Raw genomic sequence first — 11,387 nt, forward strand, 5'->3', positions numbered from 1 at the left:
AGGGGGGTGACCTGCAGGCAGGGTGGGTGGGTGGGTGGCTCTGGCCTGGGCAGGTGAGGGGGGTGACCTGCAGGCAGGGTGGGTGGCTCTGGCCTGGGCAGGTGAGGGGAGTGACCTACAGGCAGGGTGGGTGGGTGGGTGGCTGGCTTTGGCCTGGGAGGGTGAGGGGAGTGACTGCAGGCATCTGGGTGCATCACTGAATGCTGTGGTTTGGAGTTAACATCTCCCTTCTGCCTGTCTCCCTCCTGCCATCTCTCTGCTGTTCCTGGTCTGGACCTGCTCCCGCCCTGCAGTCTGGCACAGGGTATTTGCAAATGGTGAGTGTCTCCCCTGTCATCTCTCCTAGCCTGTCCATCCCTTCAGCTTTAGACCTGAGTGTCCCTCTCCTCACATCTGAACCCCCGTGGGCGTGACCCCACAGTGGGACATGTATTAATCTCAAGGGCCAGAAGAGTTAGAGGTGTTTATGAACGTTTTCACTGTCCAACATGAAAATTCAGTGATATTCAGGTTCGGGGGAGGAGTTCTACGGAGACTTTGGTTTTACTTGGCTCCTTGCCAAACACCCCAAAGTGTTCATTCTAAAGCTGAACGTTTATTTGATCAAACACAAGAAAGAACAAGAAATTTAAACCAGCACTTCATATTGAAGCTGAAATTGAGTGATTACTCATAGACTCATAGACTTTAAGGTCAGAAGGGACCATTATGATCATCTGGTCTGACCCCCTGCATGCTGCAGGCCATAAAACCGTCCCTACCCCTTCCCTGGACTCTGCTGTTGAAGTCCCCAATCCCGTTTTAGGTGACTTCAATCGGCAGAAACCCTCCTGCTAGAGATCCCTGCCCTATGCTGCGGAGGAAGGCGAAAAACCTCCAGAGGCTCAGCCAATCTGCCCTGGAGGAAAATTCCTTCCCGACCCCAAATATGGCGATCAGTAAGACTCCGAGCATATAGGCAAGAGTCTCCAGCCTGACCCCGTGAGCCATTATACAATTTACCTACCATTTCTTGGTTTTCCTTGACTACTATGTTATACCATTAAACCATTCCCTCCATAAATTTATCTAACTTAATCTTAAAACCAGACAGGTCCGTCGCCCCCACCGTTTCCCTCGGAAGGCCGTTCCAATATTTCACCCCTCTGACGGTCAGAAACCTTCGTCTAATTTCAAGCCTGAACCTCCCCACGGCCAGTTTATATCCATTCGTTCTCGTATCCACATTAGTACTAAGCTGGAATAATTCTTCTCCCTCCCTCGTATTAATCCCTCTAATATATTTAAAGATAGCAATCATATCCCCCCTCAGCCTTCGCTTTGTCAGACTAAACAACCCAAGCTCCTCTAGTCTCTTTTCATACAACAGGTTTTCCATTCCTCTGATCATCCTAGTGGCCCTTCTCTGCACCCGTTCCAGTTTGAGTTCATCTTTTTTAAACATGGGAGACCAGAACTGCACACAGTACTCCAAATGAGGTCTCACCAGCGCCTTGTACAACGGAAGCAGGACCTCCTTATCCCTACTAGATATACCTCGCCTAATGCATCCCAAGACAGCATTGGCTTTTTTCACCGCCACGTCGCATTGTCGACTCATAGTCATCCTGCGGTCTACGAGGACCCCTAGGTCCTTCTCCTCTTCCGTTACTTCTAACCAATGCGTCCCCATCTTGTAACTAAAATTTTTATTAGTCATCCCCAAATGCATCACCTTACACTTTTTACTATTAAATTTCATCCTATTCCTGATACTCCAATTCACAAGCTCGTTCAAGTCTCCCTGCAGGATATCCCTATCCTCCTCCGAATTTACAACGCCTCCCACCTTCGTATCATCCGCAAACTTTATCAGCCCACTCCTGCAATCGGTTCCGAGGTCAGTTATAAATAGATTAAATAAAATGGGTCCCAAAACCGAACCTTGAGGCACTCCACTAGTAACCTCCCTCCAACCCGACAGTTCACCCTTTAATACGACCCGCTGCATTCTCCCCAATAACCAATTCCTTATCCACCTCTGGATTTTCATATCGATCCCCATGTTTGTCAGTTTAACCAATAATTCCTCATGGGGTACAGTATCAAACGCTTTACTGAAATCCAGGTATATTAGGTCCACCGCATTTCCCTTATCTAATAAATCCGTTACTTTCTCAAAGAAGGAGATCAGATTCGTTTGGCACGATCTGCCCTTCGTAAAACCATGTTGTAATTTATCGCAATTGCCACTAACCTCCAGGTCCTCAACTAGTTTCTCTTTCAGAATTTTCTCTAACACCTTGCACACTACAGATGTTAAACTAACAGGCCTGTAGTTACCCGGATCACTTTTTTTCCCTTTCTTGAAAATAGGAACCACATTAGCTATTCTCCAGTCTAACGGGACCACCCCCGAGTTTACAGATTCATTAAATATTATCGCTAATGGGCCTGCTATTTCCCGCGCCAATTCCTTCAATATTCTCGGATGAAGATCGTCCGGTCCTCCCGACTTAGCCCCATTAAGGCATTCAAGTCTTGTTTCTACCTCGGATACGGTAATTCCCCATCCTGAATGCCCCTCTGTAGTGGTGCTAGTATCCCTAATACCTTCATTGGCCTCATTAAACACCGATGCAAAATATTCATTGAGATATTGCGCCATGCCTCGATTGTCTTTAATCTCCTCTCCGGCAATAGTCTTCAGCGGTCCCACTTCTTCTTTCTTTGCTTTCTTCCTATTTATATGGCTGTAAAACCTCTTACTATTGCTTTTAATTCCCCTCGCTAGGTCCAACTCTACACGGCCTTTGGCCTTTCTCACTCTATCTCTACATTCTCTGACTTCGCTAAGGTAAGTTTCTTTACTAATCCCTCCCCTCTTCCACTCTTTGTACGCTTTCTGTTTTTTCCTAATCGCCCCTTTGAGTCGGTCGCTCATCCAGCTCGGTCTAAATCTCCTGCTTTGTAATCTTTTTCCCTTTTTTGGAATGCAGGCCTCTGACAGCTCATGCATCTTTAACTTGAAGTAATCCCAGGCTTCTTCTGCCTTTAGATCCATTAATACGTTTGCCCAATCCACTTCCCTTACCAGTCCCCTTAATTTGTTAAAATTGGCCTTTTTAAAATTATAAACCCTAGTCTTTGACTTAATTCTGTTACTCCTCCCATGTATTTTAAACCGAATTAGCTCATGATCACTGGAGCCCAAATTGTCCCCCACTACCACTTCCTCAACGAGGTCCTCACTACTTACCAGAATCAAATCTAAAATGGCCTCCCCCCTCGTCGGTTCAGCTACCACTTGATGAAGGAATTGATCAGCAAGCACATCTAGGAACATCTGAGCCCTATTATTACTACTAGCGTTTGTGCCCCAATCTATATCTGGGAAGTTAAAGTCCCCCATAATTACACAGTTTCTATTAGTAATTACTTCTCTAAACACATTAAATAGTTCCTTATCCATATCCTGGGTCGATCCCGGCGGTCTATAGCACACTCCGAGCACTATCCCCGGAGAGGCTCTAGTAGTCCTATTACCCAGTGTGAGTATTGCCCAGACGGACTCTGTGTTATCTAATCCATCAACTATTATTTCTTTACAGGTTATTTCACTATTGACATACAATGCCACCCCCCCACCTTTACCTTTGTTCCTGTCTTTCCTAAACAGCGCATACCCCTCCATACCTGTGTTCCAGTCGTGACTGCCATTCCACCACGTTTCTGTTATTCCTACGATATCTGGTTTCAGCTCTTGGACCAAGAGCTCCAATTCCTCCATTTTATTACCTAGGCTTCTGGCATTGGTGTATAAACACCCTAATGTATGTCGTTTAGCCTGTCTCCCATTCGTAGCACTATAAGTTGCGGGCCTCCTTGCGTCCGTCCCCCCTGTCCTTCCTATGTCCAATCTCATCTCCCCGGCTATGTCTCCTCTCATTTTACTCACCTTTTCCATACTGGAATCTGGCGTGGAGATTAACTGTGCATCTCCCAACCTTCTCCCCAAACTTCCTAGTTTAAAGCTCTTTTGATAAGATGAGCCAGCCTCCCTCCCAGAAGTCTATTTCCTTCCCTACTCAGGTGAAGCCCATCCCGCGAGAACAGGTGCCTGTCCCCGAAAGCCTCCCAGTGGCCATACATCCCAAAGCCCTCCTTATAGCACCACTCTCTTAGCCAACTATTTATTCTCACAATCCTATCAGCCCTTTGCTGCCCTTCCCTCGGAACGGGCAGAATCCCACTAAAGATAATCTGAGCCTCTATCTCCTTGAGCGTCTTCCCCAGCCTAGCATAATCTCCCTTGATTCTCTCTCTCCTTTTGGAAGTAAAATATCAGAGTCCCTTATTTCCAGAATAATCTTTCCTTGATGAAAAGGAAGGGCTAACTTTACTCTGTCCTGATGTGGGAAGGGTTTGCACTTCCCCTGTTTCTAACAGACAGGCTGATGATACAAGTTGGAGGAGAGGTAGGAAAGGGAGGCTGTGGAAGCTCCTTGGCTGGAGGTTTCAAAAGGAGGCTGGAGCTGTGTGTCTGCGCTAGCTTAAACCCAACAAATGCTGCACTGTAGCAGGGGGTTAGACTGGATGACCCTTGTGGTCCCTTCTAACCTTATGGTTCTATATGATTCTGTGATAGCAAAGGGGGGAATCCGGCTTTTGTTGAAGTCTGTGGAACACGGGCCGGCTGGTCAGCCACGGGTGGACCACAGAGCTTGGTGCTTGGACCCTGGTTCCCACTCCAGTCAGAAATGTCATTTGGTTGGATCTTTTCTCCCTAGCCAGGGCGGGCTGGTGGGCAGGTCATCGCATGGTGCTGACCCAGAGCTGTGGCTTTCAGGGGCTGGTGAGCCGCTGAGAGAGGGATATGGGATACGAGGGGGTAGTAGTAGTAGTGTGTGTGTGGGGGGGGGGGGGGGGGCGGCGGGCAGAAAGTAACCTGATAGAAAGGGAACCGAGCAGGAGCTCCTGTGCCTTTGGGGTGCTGGCAATTGGGTGTCCCCCAAAGGGCTGAGCGTGGGCATCATGGAGCCCTGATGACTTTCAGACCTCACCGTGAAAAACAAAGTTCCTAGAAGCAGAGCAAGGCCTGGTGGCCTCCCCTGCAGAAGGACGCCTTTCAGGCAGCTCCGTCCGTCTGGGCTGGGCTCGGGGAAGGTGAACTGAGAGTAGGGTTACCCTACGTCCAGGGGTTCCCAGACACCTCCTCTTTTTGGATCCTCCACCCTCAGGCTGGGCAGATTTTTCAGATGAAAGGCAACGTCTGGGGTTTTTGCAAGCAGACGTTGCAGCTCAGAAAGAGCCGTCTCCATGACCCGATTGGTCCCTCCCCTGCAACCGCAGCTGCCAGCTCCCACCCAGGCCCAGCCCAGCCCTGGGGAGGGGGAAAGGCCCAAAGGGAGGCACTGACTGACGAGCTGGTGCTGCGTCCTGGTGCTGTGCCAGCCGCCCTGCCAACATGACAGGGAGTGACACTGCCCCCCACCTTGAGAGTGAGGCCCCAGGTACCCCTTCAGCATCCCCCAGCTCCCCCTCCCACACACCCCCAAATACTCACTCCCCGTACACACACACCCCTCCATCCCCCCCCCCAATACCCCTCCAGCATCCCCCAAATATCCCCTTCTAGTATCACACCCCCTTCCAGCACCCCTCCAAATGCCCCCTCCCAGTACACACACAGATCCCTCCAGCACCCCCCAAATAACCCCTGACACCCCCCAAATACCCCCTCCCAGTACACACACCCCTCCAGCACCCCCCAAATACCCCCAGTACACACATAGACACACACACACACACACACACACCCCCTCTGGCACCCTGGCAAATGCCCCCTCCCAGTACACACAGCCCTCGGTTCCCTCCCCCCCATGGCTTTTTGGGAACCTGAAATATAGAAACTCTAGGTAAGACCAGATGAATTGGGATACAAGGTGGGATGGGAGATGAGGTGAGTTTTTTATTTTTCTTCAAAATCTCCTTTTAAGAACCGCCCCCAAAGGACAAAAGGGGGCAGCAAAGCCCATCCCTTCATTATTTTGTCCACCAATTAGGCCTAATATCCACTACAGCAATTTTGGTTCATCAATTTCTGGCTCCACATCCTCTGTTGTTAGCAAGCACGATTTCAACAGCCCTTGAATCATATCAGTGGGTCCTTTTTGCTTGGATTAATCCAGGTTCTGTCTGATTCTCTTGCACTTGTTCATATCATTCATCTGTTGAAAACAACTTGACTTGTTTTCCATGGTTAATTTCCAAGTAGACAAAAAGTGATGGATGTGACGTTCTCCTCTGGTGTTATCTGGGCCGGTGATCTGCTAGGTCACTCCAATCAGGGTGGCTCTATGTTTTTTGCCTCCCCAAGCATGGCAGGCAGGCGACTTTCGGCAGCATGCTTGTGGGAGATCCGCCGCTGCCGCACCATTGGCGTCCCCGCCACCGAATTGCTGCCGAAGCCGCGGGACCGGCGGACCTCCCGCAGGCATGCTGCCGAAAGCCACCTGCCTGCCGCCCTCACAATGACTGACAAGCCGCCCCCCGCGGCTTGCCGCCCCAGGCACGCGCTTGCTGTGCTGGTGCCTGGAGCCGCCTGACTCCAATCCTTGACTCTGGGAACCAGCGTTATTCTGCTCTGCTGTGAGAGCCCCCACTCCTGGGCTGTTCACGCACAGCCTCTGGCATGTAAGCTGCTCCCAGCTACTTGCAAGCGAATGACACTAGCCAATATTTCCCCTCCCAGATACAACCGTAGGAACCTCCGTCTTGCAGTGTCCATTTATGCCCGCTGGATGCTGCAAGCTTATATGAGTTTATCAATTTAACAAAGAAATTGATATGTACCAGGCTTGTTATCCCAAGGGGAGTCTGACACACTTCAAACCAAATGCACTGCTTCAGGGAGAACAAACAAACAAATGTATTAACTACACAGATAGATTTTAAGTGATTATAAGTCAAAGCATAACAAGCAGATTTGGTCAAATGAAATAAAAGCAAAACGCATTCTAATCTGATTGTAATACTTTCAATGTCCTTACAAACTTAGATGCTTCTCACCACAGGCTGTCTGGTTGCTCTTCAGTCAGGCTCTCCCCTTTGATCAGCGCTTCAGTCGCTTGTTGTCATGTCTGTAGATGTAGGTGGGAGAGAGAGAGAGAGAGAGAGAGAGAGAGAATGAATGGCAAAGATCTTTCCCTTTTATCATGTCCTTTCTTCCCTCTTGGCTTTGCCTCCTCCCCCCCCTTTCAGAGTCAGGTGAGCATTTCTGAATCTCTTCAAGCAAAGTTGAGCAATTCCCTGTTGTGGCCTCATGCAGGTGAGTCATTACATTCTAGCTCCCTTGCTGGACAATGGCTGCTGATGGGCTGTTTGACACCCCGCCTGGGTGTTGGTTACTTTCCTTGTTGTTGCCTCTTGGGAGCTAATATCTGGATGATTCCCCCAACTTACAGCATGTTTTAGTGACAACCATACAACACAATTCTCATATGCATTAATGATATACATATATGGATAGAGAACTGACTTTCAGCAGATCATAACCTTTCCCCTGATACCTTACAAGGCATGCGTTATATGTAAGATCAGGATTATATGAAAATGAGGAATATGGGTGTTACAGCACGCTTCCCCAAGGGATAGACTGTCACACCTCCCCCCTTAGTTTACTGCAAGAGGGTTAGTCACTGATTAGCTCGAAGGCAGTTTGTGTTATAGTTCTCTTGGTACCCAGCCATCAAGCAATGAGGCAGCATGCCTCAGTTTCCCCATTCACACACAGCAAACCAGGTTTTTATGGTTTCTCTGCTGTGATAAGCTTTAAACCTGTTTGCAGGTATTAATTGAAAAGTAGCATTATTGTAAAGTTTAACATCTGTGTCAAAATTCTTATCCCCAAAACTTAACATTAATACCAATTTTTTTATTTCAGATGGGCATTTACAAGTATCTTTATGATACCATGCCATCTGTTCAGATAGTCTGGTGTGAGGTTAGTTTGTTCTTTACCCATGTAATCAGTCACTGGCTTTTCCTTCCCTCCAGTGTTCCCCTCTGTGTGGGCTCTTAATTTAATCATGTTTCTGGAATTTTGGTGCCGCAGGGTCTGGCAAGATAGATGTTCAGAGGGATCCTGCGCATTGGCTGGTCCTTGGGGAGTGGTCTCCTAACCCCAGGAGTTTACATATGCAGAAAATCCAGCTCCCCTTTTGGGGTTACCCGGTGTTTCCCACTCCCAGCACTGGGTCCTTCCCTTCCCCCTAGAGGGCTGTGATCTGTGCTCTCTGGGCTATGTGTGTTTACCCTTTGATCAGATGCACCTTTTTCCAGCAGCTTTCCCAGAACTGCTCTGTGTGTCTCACCAGCCTTGGGGAAAACACCCCCCTCTCTGTCAGTTGGGCCGTTTGCATTCTCACAAACTACCACCTGGCAATTTCCTGGTTCCAACTCCTCTGCTATGACAAGTGTTGGAGCTGCATCTTGATGTAAAGAGACACGGTTACTTTCCATAAACTTATCAGAAATAAGCTTTTGTGGGTGAATACCCACTTCGCGTCTGATGAGGTGTATATTCACCCATGAAAGCTTATGCTCCAATACATCTGTTAGTCTATAAGGTGCCACAGGATTCTGTGTTGCTTTTTTACAGATCCAGACTAACACAGCTACCCCTCTGATACTTATCAGAAATAGCATCCTGAAAAATGGGACCTGGATTGGGGTGCCCTCCGTCACCCCTTTCTCTGTCCCTCAGAAGTTAGCTGTGTGACTGCTCCCATCCAGGAGGTCAGGTACACAGTTCCTTCTCAAAACCCGGGTCACAGGCTGAGTGCCTGGGTGCACAGATGCTGACCCAGCCATCCTCCTAGTGTCCTGGGCCTCCTGCCCCAAGTGACTGATGAGGAAACGTTCCTGTACCCGCACTATTCCTTCCCTAGTTTCCTCCTCTGGGCCCCTTCCTAAGACACATTTCTCTGTGCTCCCTAGGGAGGGAGCTGTCTTTTGTTCAGCTGCAGACCTCTGGTTCAGCTGCAACCTGCTGGCAGTTAATAACCTGGACAGTCCTTCCTCAGGTGGTGTTGCCTCCATCTGCACTGCAGGAGTTGGTCTCAACCACCCTCCCCCCTGGAAGCATGTGGCTTTCCCCAGCTGCAGAAGAATCAAGGAGACTCTCTCCCAGTTCCTGAGACCTTACCCTTTCCCTCTTGGTTCCCAGCATAACACGCCCTCCTGCTGCAGGCAAATACTTTAACCTGGGCTACACGGAAAAAATCATTACCAAGGAGCAGGTCGACTAGGAGGTGTTCCATTACCCCCACAGTCAAAACATATTCCAAACCTTCCCAAACCACATGGATTTTAGCTAGTGATATGAGGAATCTGCTTTCGCCCACCCCCACAATCTCTGCCATTTGGCCAGGCAACATACTCGCCTTTGGGACCACACTCTGCTTAACCAGAGAGATCTGGGTCCCTGTATCCCTCTGCCCCAAGTATTCCCTGCCATTAATTTGGACAGCCTTAACATGCTCCATATCTGGCTCTGTAGAGGCTAACTTCACAGAACCAATATGACAGGTTTCAATTGCTTGGAGGGTTTCTGTGGTGAGGACAGCAGAACTAACATGAGCTATTGTTTGCCTGCTTCCTCCTAGCACAGGGCATTTATTCCTCAGGTCATCAGTGGAAAAACACTGATAACACCTTGTGGCCTCTTCTGCTTTTACAGGAGATTTGGGATAGGAATTACCAGTAGAGGAATGTTTTTGGGTAAGAGAATGTTTAGACTTCCAGACCCCTTCTCTCTTCCTAGGGGCAAAATGGGATCCTCCCTTCCCACCAGTTTTAAACCCCTTTTTCTGTGGCCTGCCCTCAATAGACATCTGATTCTGTTCGAAGGCATCAGCTAAAAAAGCCACCTCATCCACAGACTTTACATCTTTGTCCTATAGACACTGCTTGACATCAGTCTGACACACGCCTAGGAAATGCTCTTGAGCAACAAGATCCAACATTCCCTCAAAACTTGCCACCTCTTTACCCCCACCCATTTTCCCAACAAATCTTTCATTTTGTTTACATATTCCCCATTACTCACACCAATATCCCTCGTGAGATTCCTAAATTTAACTCTGTATGTTTAAGGGGTAAACTGAAGACTTCGCAAAACAGTATCTTCAAATTTACAATTGTCTAAAGCATCTTCAATCCATTGAATACATTTCAAGCTTTACCAGTTAATTTCGCAATCAGGGTAGGAACTCTCTCATCATCAGGGATTTCATATATTACACACAGCCTTTCAAAGGTAGTCAGATATTCAGCAATATTGTCCTCCTCACTGTATGTAGGACATAAGTGTTCCCACTGGTGGATTTTTGGAGTGATGGGAGTTATTGGGGTCGGGGCGTTCCAGTTCTGCTTGTCTAGCAGGTCCAGTTGGTGTTTTCGCTCTCTCTCTCTTTCTTTTTCTTCCATGGCCCTTCTGTGAGCAGCCTCCTCTTCTTTGAGCCTCACTTCTGCCTGCCACATTTGAAACTCGCAGTCCTTTTCCTTCTCTTCCACTTCCAGTCTGGCCAGCTCTAGTTTTGTAGCTGCCTCACTGGTACTCATTTTTCTGCTTTCTTGTGCTTATTTCCTCACCCAAAATAAACAAACAGAAAATAACAAAACGGGTGACCTCCTCCTGACTGTTGTTAGCCACTTCATTTAAGACTCACTTAAAATCACAAATATCAGTGCTTAAAGTGTGAACTTCACTCAGAGTAACAAGCCGTACTGTGACAAAGTTCCTCCTCTATCTTGGTGGGTCCTGCGCTTATTGGCGAATTTTCTTGTCTCAGAGATTCACCATGTGGGTTGAGGAACAGCCCAGAGACCTTCCCCTCTGGAAGAACTCACAGTCCAGGTCAATTGGGAGGTTTGGGGGGAACCCAGGCCCGCCCGCCCTCTACTCTGGGTTCCAGCCTAGGGCCCTGTGGACTGCAGCTGTCTATAATGCCTCCTGTAACAGTTGCATGACAGCTACAACTCCCTGGGCTACTTCCCCATGGCCTCCTCCTAACACCTTCCTTATTCTCACCATAGGACCTTCCTTCTGGTGTCTGATAATGCTTGTGCGCCTCAGTCCTCCAGCAGCATAGCACTCCCTCTCCCTCTCAGCTCCTCACACTCTCACCACAAACTGACATGAGCTCCTTTTTAAAACCCAGGTGCCCTGATTAGCCTGTCTTAATTGATTCTAGCAGCTTCTTCTTAATTGGCTCCAGGTGTCCTAATTAGCCTGCCTGCCTTAACTGGTTCTAGCAGGTTCCTGATTACTCTAGTGCAGCTCCTGCTCTGGTCACTCAGGGAACAGAAAACTACTCATCCAGTGACCAGTATATTTGCCCTCT

At 48.4% G+C, this 11,387-nt stretch overlaps 1 protein-coding gene across 1 annotated transcript in view; it reads left to right on the plus strand.

Moving 5' to 3' along the window:
- NRBP2 (nuclear receptor binding protein 2) overlaps positions 1-11,387 on the plus strand; it is a gene marked incomplete in the record, with an annotated part of 68,564 nt that overhangs the window by 32,264 nt on the left and 24,913 nt on the right. The window contains 1 exon segment of the mRNA XM_034763807.1: positions 294-317. Coding sequence (XP_034619698.1) covers positions 294-317 — 24 coding nt within the window.

Source organism: Trachemys scripta, chromosome 2 (assembly GCF_013100865.1).
Source record: "Trachemys scripta elegans isolate TJP31775 chromosome 2, CAS_Tse_1.0, whole genome shotgun sequence".
Taxonomy (NCBI): domain Eukaryota; kingdom Metazoa; phylum Chordata; order Testudines; family Emydidae; genus Trachemys; species Trachemys scripta.